Source organism: Stegostoma tigrinum, chromosome 24, assembly GCF_030684315.1.
Source record: "Stegostoma tigrinum isolate sSteTig4 chromosome 24, sSteTig4.hap1, whole genome shotgun sequence".
NCBI lineage: Eukaryota > Metazoa > Chordata > Chondrichthyes > Orectolobiformes > Stegostomatidae > Stegostoma > Stegostoma tigrinum.
This window is the reverse complement of record NC_081377.1, coordinates 15248818-15264001: the sequence shown is the minus strand read 5'-3', so window position 1 is coordinate 15264001 and position 15184 is coordinate 15248818. Positions and strand designations below refer to the sequence as shown.

Sequence of the window (15184 nt, the reverse complement as noted above, 5' to 3'; positions counted from 1 at the left end):
ATTAATGAAGGAACAAATTACTTCTGGGATTCATATGTGCTCAGGGCTATAGGCTACATTAGCTGTGATAGCTGCAGTCCTATGCTGGCCCAGATCTTACAATCGGAAGCTACGTCTTGCCAAAAGGTCAACTAGAGTTGTATGTTTGGACCATGTGGAAGTCCTGACATTCCATTCCATAGGAATTGCCCAGAATGTCAACATTTCTGATGGGCAGTAGCCTAACATCTGCAGCATTCTGAAAAGGTCCCCAAATCTCAGTGAGATTTGGTGACATCAGAAAATTAAATAAAGACAAAACAAGTGAAACTTTGTGAGTTTTTAGTTTCTTCTGCAATGTCGAAAAATCAACCATTTTGCCATTAGTTCTAAATGAAACCAAGTGGGAAAAATCCCAGCCCCCAGTGAGTGATCTACCGTGCGCATGTATTTCAAACTTAGTGAGGTTATATTAAAAAGTTAGCAGTTGTCTCGTTGGGAAGAGCAAGCAAGCCAGTTCGTCTCTGTATCGATCCCCAGCCTGGATAAATGGGGTTTCACATCACCCAGCTGCAAAACTTCACCAAACATGACTTTGAAGTCTAAAGGTGATCACTTTAGCCTTGCAGAAACCTCATGAGAAAAATTGTTGGAAATCCACACATCTCTAGTATCTGATGGCCTACATCTCGGATTCTAAAAAGAGGTGTTTGGAGAGATTGTGGATGCAGTGGCTATGAATTTCCAGAATTCTCTGGATTCCAGAACAAATTGGAAGTTCACAAATGTTGCACTAAAATTCAACAAAGAATGGAGAAAGAAAACAAAACAAAACCGCAGATCTTTCAATCTGATATTAGTCATGTAGAAATGTGGAACCTGTTGTTAGAGACATCCTAACAAGGCATTTGAAAAAGTACAGTTTTTTTTGCACAAAGTTTCATGAAAGGGAAATTGTACTTGATAAATTTATTGGCATTTTTGAAATGTAACTCATGAAGTGAACAAAGATTAACCAAAAGACGCAGTTGGATTCCAAAAGTCATTTGATAAAATGCAAAACACACAATGTTAACATCAAAGATAAAAGTTCAAGGAGTTGGGGAAGAATCGTTGGAGGATTGGAAGCATTGAATGAAGGATGGAATGTATGACTTTAAAATGGAAACAGAATCACAACTGCATGCCTTGGTCTAGCTGTTTCTGTCTTTGAACCTTCCTTTGCCAGAAGGTAACATTTTCCTATATTGGTCATTTAGAATATATTTCTGAACTCTCATTACTCTCAGGGGAATTCAGTGTCGCACATTTTGATCTTTTCTTTCCATTTTAATCAGTTTTCAGATTCAAACTATTGAAGCACTCTCTATATTATTTTGCTTTATGTCTGTTTATTGACAAAATTGAAAAGTAGTAATAAAATAACTTGGTGAAAGATCATCAACCTGAAACATCAACTATACTTCTTTCACCGCATATGCTACCAAAACTGCTAGATATTTCCAGAATTTTTCCTTCCTCTGCTTCTTTTTATGTCTGTTTTGCTGGTTCTTCACTCCTCCTATCACAGATTTCACCTCTTCTCTGAAGGTGTGAGGTATTTTGATGAGGGTTCACCCTCCAGTCCCAGCAATTCACCAGGAATTGTTATTTTTACTTTTCAGCTTGCAGAGATAAGAGCTAGTAGCTAAACTTAAACCTGGAAAGCAACTGCACCCATTCTGATTTCCAGCATTTAGAACTGAAACTATGGTTAATAGTCTATCCACTTTCTATCATCACCTCCCCCTTTATTTATTTCAGAGCCCCCTTCCCCTCCCCCATTTCTCAAGAAGGGTCCAGACCTGAAATGTCAACCTTCTTGCTCCTCTGATGCTGCCTGGCCTGCTGTGTTCATCCAGCTCCACACCTTGTTATCTCAGACTCCAGCATCGGCAGTTCCTACTATCTCTTAATATTCCCTTTCCTTGTATCGGTCTGTAGTAATGACTACACCGAGATCAGTGACCTGAACACAAAGCTCAACCTGCCTAAATTCTTTGGCTCATGTGCTGTATTTACACACTAAAACTCTGACGCTTCACTGGCATAAACCTTCGCTACTGCTGGTTTGTTGTTGATTGATTTACTCTTTTGAAGAACCACTTGGAATCTGTGAGATCACCTGTTAGTGCCAACAGCAAGTAAGTGAAAAAGTACATCAGCCCCTCTAGCTCTCTGGCTTAATCACTGCTCAATTAAGAAGTGCACACCACATTCTGTGACTGCAGCTTTGAGTGACTGTCAGAATGAATTTTCTTCGTAGGTACCATGGCAATTTGCCGCAATATCTAATCTGACATATAACATTGAGGAATTGAAGAATTACAAAGCTGTCCAATGTTCACATATGGAAAGTAAATAATTTTAATATACACCTTGCAAATAATTACAACATAGCATATAAAATATTATCGATTTGGCATTGTTACAAACCTCTTCCGTGATAAGTCCTTTTCATGACATTCAATATTTAATTTATTACCTAAAGCAAATATTGTTCTTTTTTGTAGATGACAACTTTCCTCATGAAATCCATGACATTTCATAGAAAGCTGGGCTTGTTTCTTTCAGGTCTTCATAGAACTCTGCTAAAGGGTCCCTTTGAATATTGATCACTGAACAAGACTGGCTCTTTGACAGACTGTTTTAGGAGGCTGTAGTTTTTTTTCTACTTAAGTTTGATCACATGCATTTCCCACACTCACACTAGATTAGACAAAAAGGTGTACTCATATCACAATTATTACATTCGCTGCTTGTCTCAAAACACTTTGGAGATAATGAAGTGCTTTGGACATGTACACACTGCTGGAATGTAGCAAAGGCAACAGTCAATTTGTGCGCAGCAACCTCTCAGAAACAGCAAAATGGTAATGACCTGGTGATCTGTTTGGGAATAAAAGTCAGTCAGAAAATCAGGAATAACAAGCGTGTACTTCTTCTGATTGCCAGTGAATTATTCCTCCACTGACACCAGTTTGAAGAGAGTGACGAGTCAATGGAATATTCAGGCTATCACAATACTGATAAACCATGAATGATCAGATACTTTAGAGACTTTTAATTGACTCTTGGATGGCACATGGATGATTGTATAATGTAGGGTATGCAGGGTGGTTTGATCTTAGTAGGATAATAGGTTGGCACAACATTGTGGGTCGAAGGCCTGTACTGTGCTGTATTGTTTCTACATTCCACGTTCTTCTGATCTGATTTTAATGTGTGGGACCTTAATGGACGAGAAAGGTTTTATAGAAATCAAAAATAGGTGTAGGGGTAGGCCATTCAGCCCTTCAGGCTAACTCTACCCATTAGGACCATAGCTAATCATCAAGGCAATAGTCTGTTTCTGTTTTCCCCCATATTCTCTGATTCTTTTCGGTCTCTCCAACTCCGTCTTGAAATCATTCAATGGCTCCTGATTTAAAATGGTCACAACTATCAGCTAGCCATACGGAACAAATGGATTCATGCGAACTAAAATAAACATTTTTTATGACAAAGCAGGAACTAGTCGACTTAGTCAGGAGTAAGGAAAGCCTCATTTCCTAGTTTGATTAATATTTGCATGTTTCATGTGTTGGAGATGAAAATCATCACTTACAATCATCAATCTTGGAAACAAGAAATTCAAACAGCAGAAAATGCAAACCAGCTCTATTTAAAAGGGCTGCTTTTGGGAGACTAGAGGAGATGGTTTTGTGACTGGAATGAATGACAGAGACTTTTCTCTATAAGCCTCTTGAAAGCAAAATCACTTGTTGACATCATTGAAAGATTGAAACATAGACAATATGAGCAGGAGCAAGATATTTGACCATTCGAGACTGCTCCACCATTCATTATGATCATGGCTGATCATTGAGTTCAATACTCTAATCCCAACCTCCTCCGATATCCCTTGACCCCTCTAGCCTTAAGAGCCATATCCACCTCCCTATTGAAATCACAGAATGTCTTTGCCTCTATCACGTTCATGCTAGTCAGTTCAAAGGCACACCACTCTCTGTGTGAAGCATTTTCAGTCTGAATATGTTTGTTCCTTATCCTTAAACTGTGACTCCCGGTTCTGGACTCTCTGACCATTGGGACCATCCTTCTTGCAGCCTACATATCTATCCCTGGTCGAATTTTATAGGTTGTTATGAGATCTCCGCTACGCCCCTCCCATTCTTCGACACTCCAGTGAATACATTCCCAACCAACTCAATCTGTCCTCAAACATCAGTCCTGAGACCCCAGGAATGGTAAAACCTTTGCTGCACTTCCTCCAAAGCAAGAACATCCTTCTTGAAATAAGGAGACAAATATTGCACACATTATTTTAGGTGTGGCCTTACCAATGCCCTGTATCATTGCAGTAAGCCATCCTTGTTCTTGTACTCTAATTTATTTCCATGAAGGACAACATACAGTTTTCTTCTGTAATCTCTGCTGCACCTGTGTGCATTACTTAGAGCAAATGGTGGCCAACGACAACAATTTTGTTGAACATGCCCCTTTCTCAATTTACAACCATTCAGATAATAACCTGTCTTCCTATCTTTGATGCTGAAAGGGATAACCTCACAGCTATCCACATTATACTGTACTTTCCATGCATTTACCACTCACTCAGCATATCAAAATCACACTGGAAAAGCTCTGTAACCTCATCATGGCTCCTTCTTCCACACAGTTTTGTGACATCTGTAAATTTGGTACACTTAATTTCTTCAACTGAATCATTAGCATATATTGTGAGCCATTGGAGTCCTTGTACCAAGTCCTGCATTACCCCAATAGTCCCTGCAGTAGAAGACGAATTTGCTGCAACATTTGTTTCCTGTCTGCTAACCGATTTCTATTCATCTCAATACACTACCTCCAAACCCCCTACAACACAAACTGAAAAGAAACGTCAGAACACTGAAGGCATGAAATACAACTGAAATATTTGTCACTGTTAAGGATATTTGGCCTACTTGTCAAGCTCTGCAGTTTCACATTAAAACCCCACTTAAGGGCTTTCTAAAGATTTTAAACTGTACATTTCTTTCAAACTCCCTTTGTGCCAGACACTACCTGTTTCTATTGTTGGGTCTGCATGTATAGATGCTTGACATTACATCTTCATTTTTTCCTTAGAATTAGTAGATAATAAAATCGCTCTTCCTTTCATTCAAAGAAAAAATGCCAAAAAAATTGTATACTAGTTAGCTACATTTTAACTGGAAAGAGATATAGCCTCATGCTAAGAGTAATAAAACGCATTGTTGTGGCCAGTTGAGGAGACTGATAAAGTAGGGAGCTGATTCAGCCACTTCTTAAATGATCTTAATACAATATGTAGCAACAATGAAGCCAGCAAGACAGGTAATCAGTCAATCACACTGAATTTGTCTTTTTGGGAGCAAACCAAACAGAAAAATGCACCGATTATCTTTCAATTTCTAAACTCACTTTGCGGACATCAAAATAAAGAACGCATTTCACCCATGGGAACCAGCCTGCTGATGTGTCCAGTTATCAGTGATAAACTAAATTACACACTGATAATATATTGTTCCTTTAAATAAATTAAAACTTTATGGTGTTTGACTACTTATGAACTTCCTGGCTTCCTTGCCACCTCCCTGTTGATGTTAAGACTTCATTTGCAACATTAACATGTTCAGCATGCTTGCAAGTTAAACTGTCTAGTGGCTCCTCTCCACAACATCTGAAGGGCAAAGGTATTGATCGCTCTCTTTGGATGAACATTGATATTCTCACATACCTATTGTGATTGATTACTCAAATAGATTTTCATGTTACGTGCTCAAATGCAGTGACTGAAGGATAAGAGGAAAGATGGATCACTCCGACTTACTTGTGAAAGTGATGTTAAATCCTCGAGCAGCTGTGGAGTGGTCTGTAAGGAATTCTAAACGTGATACATGGCCACTGCTGGTCAAAGGAGAAGGGATTTTGTTTCCCGAGAAAGTTCCCAAGACAGGCGATTCAGGATTCAACCCATCTTTCACAGATACAAAGTCAAACTGTGGCTCAACGTCAAAATCATTGAAGGCCAGATGAATCCTGCTTTCTGGCTTTGCGATAATCAGCCATACACAATGCATATGGTTGCCGTAATCCTCTGGGTAGTTGGGGGATAGCAGAATGCCAGATGGAGTTGTAAAATTGAAGAAACACGAGACTGAAAATAAGATAAAATATTACAGTAATTTAATACTGACTACAAAGGGTACTTAAATGAATGCGTAATGAGACTTTGGAGAATACATGTACATTTTCATACAACAATTGAAGATCTTAGCTGCCATTTGCTAAATAGCAAACTGCTAAGCCAAGGATTGATTGGATTAAAATTGTTATTGTCATGTATACTGAAATGTTCAGTCAGCTGAAGTGAGATGACAGCTGCCGCCAGTGATTTTTAACAAGAAGAAACCACACTAAAAATAAATATGTCATGACAATTTTCTATTTCATGTAAAGTACTTACTTTTCAGAGTCTGCTGTTCAGGGTAAATTGCTTTATAGATTAGCAGTTAATAGAATCTCTACAATGTGGAAGCAGGCCCCTGAAGAGCAAGCCCATCCCTACCAGACCCATCCTCTCGTCTCTTTTCCCTGTAAACCCTGCATTCCTATGCCTAATCCACCAACCTTGCATTTCCCTTGACACTGTGGGAAATTTAACATGGCCGATCCAACTAACGTGCATATCTTCAGACTGTGAGAGGAAACTGGTACGCCTGGAGGAAACCCACACAGATGCGGGGAGAATGTACAAACTCCATGCAGACAGTTGCCCAAGGGTGGAATTAAACCTGGGTCCCTGCCACTGCGAGGCAGCAGTGCTAACCCTATATATTACCATTCTTCACCTCTTACCAAGATCACTTGGAATTCAACAAGATCTTGCCATTTCCTAGGTCATGATTACTCACAGACCTAACTCTAAAAATGTCTTCATCTCTTTTACAAACACATTTGACTGATCACATCTCGACATTCATCATCTTTCTATTCACAGAAAGAAAACCACCCCAGGCCATGACAGCTCTCCTGGCTCCTTCACTATTACTGATTGTGCTCCTGAATTCCTCTTCTGATTAGTCACAAACTGTCATTGCAATGGATTGATTTGCTCACTTATCACTTGTCAACGACATACAATGTCTTCCTCCAAAGGAAATCCAGTCAGTCTTCCATTGTAGCGACTTCCTTTAATACTAGATCCCGAGTTTCATAAGCTTCACTCTATGACAGACATGATGATTTCCATTGCTATGCTCCTTGGCTATCATCAGCATCATCCAAAAGGCATGGAGTTAGCTGCTTCTTGAATATTCAGCCTTTCACCTCTATATTTATACCACTGACTCTGTGCGTTGCATTATCAATCTGCATGTCTAATATCAATTTTCTGGATGACATAACTTTCTGTATTGATCACCATCAACAATACTGCAGCAATTTTTTGAGTTCATTCCAAAGTCTTTCTGGCTCCAACTCCATTAGTGTTAATGCCCCTGAAAACCCTTTGAATTCAGACGGCAATTCATTTCTTTTTACAACTCCATTAAAATGGCACAGTGGCCCTTTTGAGCATATCACATGGAATGTAATGAGCAATTTGCATCAAGCTATTTCAATTCACATGCATAAACAGTCCTCCATTTGTGCAGGAACTGAACAATATACGACACAGAAACTACCCTAATTTTTCAACTGCAATATACTCCCAAATATAAATCTGCCAAGACTTGCATTAACATAAAGTCAAAATATACAAGATACACCCAACATATACAAGATACACCCAGATGTTTACAATTCTGAAGCCTATGGATAATTATTCTTGAGGGCACGATGAGACAGTGCATGTGGTTATTGCCAGTTGTGACAGGGTGCAAGGTCTGTTCGGGACTGTCTCACTCCACTCAGATTCTTGCACAGTCTTACACTCTTTTGTAATTTGCGTAATCCTAGAGCATGAATATCAATTTAGCAATCAGAGAAAAGATTTGCGTAATATCTTACAGTTTCTGATGTCATAGTCACAAAGGCACAATAAAAAAAATTCAGACCTGGATATTCAGGGTGAATTTATTTCCAGAAATCCCTGTCAGCCTCATTCCCTCACTCTTACTCCATTCCCCAACCCTGCAAATTTATTTCCTTCTAGTGCCTATCCGATCTCCTCTTGAAATCAACTGTCATCTTCACTTGCACCACATTTATAGGAAATGAGTTCCAGATCACTAACACTCACTGCAGATAATTGTTCTTTCTCACATTCCCATGCATCTCTTGCACAAAACCTTAAATCTGCCTCCCCTTGTCCTTGCACAGTCAATTAATCGGCATAGCTCTTTTTTCACACAATGTCTAAATCTCTTTGAAGCCTATTCACATTTATTAAATCTCCACTCAATTTCCTTCTTTCCATGGTTGTCCAGCTAAGCTTGCAGTTAAATTTGCTCACCCCTATAACTATTGTGATAAGTCCCTCCTATATCCTCCTTGAGGCCTTCATAGTCTTCCAAAGTCATTCTGAACTGAATGCAATCCTCCAGCCCAAAACAGAGTTTTATAAGCATAAGATCCATGCTATTGTGCTCATGATCTCAATTGTCCTTTAGTAGATCAATGCCTCATAATTCTCGAATGCTTTTCTTCAGTGGAAAATTGCCCCCCGTTTCATCTTGAATTAAATGCTACAGCTTCATTGTTGTTGGAAGTAGCCATTTTCTTTTGCAACCTCAGTACTTTCTTTACTAGAGAAAGATAGTCAACAGGACAGGGGTTTGAGTACATTCCTCGTGAAGTCCACTTGCCAATTGCAAAAGAAAACCCACTCAGATTTGTTATCATGTATAACATGCACCCTAACTTGCAGATCAAATATGCCTGTTAAATTAAATTTTTATCTGCATAGTTGTTTATTGACTTGATCATCCTCTAATAGCACAGTATACATTCCTTTCTTCCTTCTCGCAATCTGGCTGAGATTGCTGAATGAACCTTTCATTGAAAGGCAGGATAAAGTTCTATACACCAAGATGCCCAAGTGAGAACATGCATAAATATAATAACAACAAAACATAAAAAGAACGATAACTTCAGATTACTTACACACACAGCTGGGTTTCTTTGCCGACCATTGGTTATTCTTCTGGCAGGTGATCGTCTTTTGGCCAACAAGCTCAAAAGCAGGCAAACATTCAAATCTCAAAATGTCACCATGAAGGAAACTTTTACCCTCCCGCCTTCCATAAGCTGGTGTCCCAGGGTCACTGCAGGTTCCCTGTTCTATCTCTGCAAATAGAATTTTAAAAAGAAGGAAATATGTTTATGCAGAAGAACATATCACTGAGGCAAATTTAACATTACCAGCTTCTACAGATACACAATTGAAAGCATTCCATGTGGGCACATAATGGCCTGGTATGGCAACTGTACTGCCCAGGGCTGTAAGAAACTACTGAAGGTTGTATGCACAGCCCAGCTCATTAAAAAAGCCAATCTTCCATCCATGGACTCAATTTACACAGCTTGCTATTGCGGAAAGGCTGCCAACATCATCAAAGACCCCTGCGCCCTGGTAATGACCTCCTACAACCTCTTCCATCAGGCAGAAGATGCAGAAGCCTGTATGTATGCACTGGCAGGTTCAGGAACAACTTCCTTCAGGCCTCAAATAATGCTGATCTTGCTAACGTTGATCTTGCCTAACACACTCCCTGTAGCACAACGTAACGTGTATAACTCAAAATCTTTTTGATCTGTATGTCCTTGCTGACTATAATCTGTCTGCACCACTCATAAACAAAGCTTTACGCTGCACTTTGGTACACATGACAATAAATCAATCGATTGCTCAATTTGCATTTTCATTTGTTAGAGCCAGACCACAAAATGAATATATTTTAGTCAAAATATTCTCCTTTGCCCACAACATCCCAAAGTTGTCCACTTTTTCAATTTGTATCACAAGGCCACACTCATCATTTGTTCGGGTATAATCTGTCTGTCCTTTCCCATTCAAACAAAAAATCTCAGTGGGTTAGAAACAGTTGGTGACATCATCAGGATGAGATTTTCAAATTGGTAGTTGTCATCATTATACCATGACATCTGGCCTTCTGAATATATTATAACTTAATTCACAAAGAACTGGCCTGATTTCAGTTCATGAGTGGTGTAAGTGATGTGCAGAATATTGTCAATTACAACGAGAAATTTAACTTTAACTTTGCACTTAACTGTATGAAGCCAAACCAGTTCTACCCGTAAGAAGAATGAGAAACCTGACATTGCATTCTTGAATCTTTAGCATTCTGCAGAAATGACTAGCTATTAGAAATGGAGAGGGCAATCCTTCTCAATCAATTGAAATTACTGAGATCCAATAACATCTGGCTGGTTCTCACAACCAGCAGGACATGCTTATCCTATTTGATCCCAGGATGATAGTAAGAGCCAAAAAACTGATTCAGGGAAAATCCTTGCTATTCTAAAATTAGAACTTTGGATGTGTCAGGTTCTAAATCCATTTGGACTCACCTGCAACAAGTCAAAGAGTCATTCAACAGACAAGTCATTGAATCATTTAACAGTAAATGAAGGAAACAGATTACTGTCTCATCAAATGTGCACTTTTCCTAACTTTCACAAAAACCATTGGATTGAATCATCCTCTCTTGCTGATGAACTGTATTCATTAAAGTTGATCTTTTACACAATTATTCAACTCTCCCACTTTACAGAAACAGCAATCCCTGCTTCTGCCTAATCCCTTCTGGCAAATAGTGGAGCAAACAGAACACTGGGCTTCAAAAGCAGATCCACTGATTTCAGAGAATCAAAACTAACTTTAGTAAAAGACAGAAGTTGTGTTCAGTGAGAAGATTCAACTATAGGCAATATGGTGGCTTCAGAAGAAAAGTCGAAAGAACTGTAGATGTTGTAAATCAGTAACAAAAACAAAGTTGCTGGAAAAGCTCAGCAGATCTGGCAGCATCTGTGAAGGAAAAAAATACAGAGTTAATGTTTCGGGTCTGGTGACCCTTCCTCAGAACTGATGGTAGCGAGGAAAATGTTTTCCCAGCTACCACCAGTTCTGAGGAAGGGTCACCGGACCCGAAATGTGAACTTTGTTTTCCCTTCACAGATGCTGCCAAACCTGATGGCTTCAGAGTTTGGGTGGTCCAGCTGAGAAAAACCAGACATTAGACAAAAAGCCTGTTCTCATTAATAAAACTAAAAAAAATGTGCACAAGAATGAAATGTGGCTTGAGCTTTAACGCAACAGAGAAATTCAACGAGGTGGATGTGAGGACACAGTTGGTTTATCAGACCCACATAAAAGTAACGGAGTGCTTGCTGAGAAAAGCATAATAAATGTATAACACTTGCAGTAAGTTCTTTCTACTTAGTGGTATTGATGTAAGGAATAATTTGAAACAATAAATGCTGACGTGGTAGTTACATTCAAAAACATGTGTTTTTAATTGGGCAAGGCACAGAGAAATTTGAAGGGGGAGGGTAAAGTTGAAAATAGGTATTCAAGGTCTGTGGGAAAGCTTTATAGTCACAACACAGTGTGGAGCTGGAAGAACATAGCAGGCCAAGCAGCATCGGAGGAGCAGGAAAGCTGATGTTTCGGGTCGAGACCCTTCTTCAGAAAACCTGAAACATCAGCTTTCCTGATTCTCTGATGCTGCCTGGCCTGTTATGCTCCTCCAGCTCCACATTGTGTTGTGTCTGATTCCAGCAATCGCAATTCTTGCTATCCTTGATTGTCTCAACAGTGTTTTTTCATTTGTTACATCCATGTGTGGTGCTGAGGCTATGATAATGCAACCAGATGTGAGAGTAAATAGACAGATTCAAGCTAAGTCTTTTGGATGCATAGACATGCAAGATCTTTCCATAGAAGTAAACAAAAACACGAAGGATCTAGATTTGCATATCAAACCATTACATTTCTGCACGCTGCTCTAACTCGAGTATTCATAGTAATGTTAAGACCACCATGGAGACTAACAACTCTCTCCATCTCTTTCTTATCTGTCTTAATCATGTACATACATGTGTTGGGGAAGAGATTTAGAAGATAAAACTTAAATGTGCATAAATTAGAAATCCTTTCTTTTTACTACTCTTGTTTAAATTAAGTCTGTTATAATAAATAGTCACTTTTACTAGAAGTGAATAAACTTCCTGTGGTTTGCTTTTGTCCTGGGTGGCCGTCCGCATGGAAAATCAATCAGTTCGGTGGTCTCGTTGGGTTACTCATTCATTTACACATTTTGTAATGACTTGTGGAGCAGTGAGGAATGATTATTTAAGTTGTGAGACAAGAAAGTGTTTCTTTCACTAGAGAGTGTCCCTTTCTCCTTTCCTAGCTTGGAAACTCACAGAGGACTCACAGACCTTCTCTCTCTGTCCAAAAGTGCTGAGACAGAATATCTGTCCACAGTTAGTTCAGTTGGACTTGCCTTTGTTTTCAGGTGTGAGAATTTTGTGCTTGCGATCAGTATGCCTCAATTTGGGTCCCCTGTTCCCATAGTAACCAAGCAGCCTTTTGTTGAGAAGATGACAGCGATCATATGGCTAACTTCACTGCACCATTTTTCCTTCCACTGAAAATTGAAAATCTGACCACTTAATAAAATCTTTCAGTCATAACATACAACAGTGGATTGAAATAATCTGTTTCTTTTACTTAGAAAATGGAAGGAATGAGATTCTTCATTCTTCATTCATTCTTCATAGGAAGAATATTGACTTTTAGATTGCGGGGTACTTACAAACTCTGCCATTGTTAGGTTAATCCCTTTCAGCAATAATTGAAGAATCATTCACTGCATGCATTTGTTTAGATTAATAATGACACAATTTCCAAGTGTTTGTGGTTAATATCAATGTTTACCTGCTATAAAGTTTGGCCTAATAGTCATTTTTCATCAGAAATAGTAAGATATGCAGGTACAGAAATGATGGGCCAAGTCATCACCTTCTTTGCTTTACAATGACTAAATCTTCCTCGAGATGTAATTGCAGAAGCTGTAAATATTAATTTATGTCTTAGATTTGCTAGCATTGCCTTCATAATCTGTTTATTCTCGACTAAATTACTGCAATCTTTGCGAAGATCATCTGGGTTTTTATTATTAGACAGTGTAACAACTTTGTGAATTCTTATTCTGCTCATTTCACAAATCAATCATTGTGCTTTTAAATTAATGCCTGACTTACAATAATCACCACCTACAGCAGAAACCAAAGCAAACATTGCTTGACTGATAAAAGGCATAATGTTGTTATTGCAATTAAGTTTATTATATCTAGCACTGCTGTAGAAATTAGGAGAATATGCAATTCTACAGATGTAATTTTATTAATGAGAACCAGCATTGTTTAAATAGGAAGTAATATAGATGGATGTTAAGAGTTAATGGTGTATTAGGCAATTCGGCTACAGAGGGGGACTTGAACCTGCTACCTTCTGACACAGTAGCATGTTTGATACCTGAACAACAGCTGGATGCTTGGATTGTTACTTGAGTTATTCTTACCATTTTAGCTGAGTTATTTGCTGTTTCCATGCAATGAAATGCCTCAAGTCACTTCACATGAGCTGAAATTTCTGGTCTTCCAGGTATACAATAAAGATTCAAAGCATTCAGTATGACAGAATATAAAACTAATGGGTCAGTTATCTTTGGTCTTTGTGATATAGGCTGTGTGAAAACTCCCTTTCTAGCAACATTGTGGGGGTGTCTTCCTGCATGGACTGCAGTGGTTCACAGCGGCAACTTTTCAAGTACAGTTATGGATGGGTATTACATGCTGGCAATATGCACATACCTTGAAGGAATGCAAAAAAAACCCCCTGAAATGTGCAAATATGACAAATCACTGCAGTTCAAAATTTTCAAAATCTGGCTGAGTAAAATTAAAAGAAAACTTTGTGTTTTTGAGGGATTTCCAACATTAGCATGTATCTTTTGGGCACAAGGACACAAATAGGCACAATTGAATGGCCTTGATTTAATTTTTTTCTTAGAATTTACTGCAACTTACTGAAGTATCCCAATATCATTCAGAAATTAAGTTTCATATTTCCTAGAAGTTATTTACAGGCTGTGGCTAGTGGGTACCACAAGGATCAGTGTTTAGGCCCCAGCCGTCAAGAGTCCATATCAATGCTGTGGAAGTGGGAAACCAATGTTAATATTATCACAGAGATAGTAGGAACTGCAGATGCTTGAGAATCTGAGATAACAACGTGTAGAGCTGAATGAACACAGCAGGCCAAGGAGCATCAGAGGAGCAGGAAAGCTGATGTTTTGGGTCTCGATCCTTTTTCAGAAAATGTTAATATTTACAAGTTTGTTAGCGACATAGAATTAGGTGGACATGGAAGTTGTGAGGTCAATATTGAAATTCTCCAAGGAGATTTAAACAGACTAAATGGGAGTACAAAAACATAGGAGATGGGTTAAATGCAGGAAATGTGAAAGCATTCACTTTGGTAGGACAAAAAATTGCAGGGTATTTTGTAAATGCAAAGAAATTAGGAAATATTGATGTCCAAAGTTGAACCCTTGTTCATCAGTCACCGAAAGCTAAAATACAGTTGAAGCAAGCAATTAAACAGGCAAACATATTTTTTTAACAACACGTTCGGATGTGTTATGACACATCTCTGGAGCAAGTGAGAGTTGAACATTACCATACACCCACAAGATCTCTCAAAAAAGCAAAAGGTATATTTGCCTTGATGAGGCTGCACCTGGAGTATGAGTGTTTTCTAATCTAAGATAGAGTCTCTTTATCTAAGGAAGGATATATTTGTCATCGAATAAGCATGTCAATAGCTCACAAGACTGGTTCTTGGGACAGTGAGTTTCTCCTTTGAGGACATATTGAAGTAAATGGGACTGTATTCTTGAGAGTGTAGAGGAATAAGAGGTGATTGCATTGACAGATCAGGGTGGATGTAGGAAGGATGATTCTCCTGCATATGGGGATCTTGTTGGAAATGGCAAATCTTGATGGACATTGATGACACATTTGACTGAGTGCGTCATCAAGGAGCTCCAGCAAAACTGTAGTCAAAGGGCACTGGGGGCAAACTCTTCACTGGTTGGAATCATATCTC

General features: G+C 38.8%; 1 protein-coding gene across 1 annotated transcript in view; it reads right to left on the bottom strand.

Moving 5' to 3' along the window:
• Nucleotides 1-15184, bottom strand: part of csmd2 (CUB and Sushi multiple domains 2) — a 1700996-nt gene that overhangs the window by 467498 nt on the left and 1218314 nt on the right. The window contains exons 13-14 of the mRNA XM_048558072.2: nucleotides 9148-9330; nucleotides 5873-6199 (exon numbers count right to left, since the gene is read on the bottom strand). Coding sequence (XP_048414029.2) covers nucleotides 5873-6199; nucleotides 9148-9330 — 510 coding nt within the window. The remainder of the gene's footprint in view (nucleotides 1-5872; nucleotides 6200-9147; nucleotides 9331-15184) is intronic.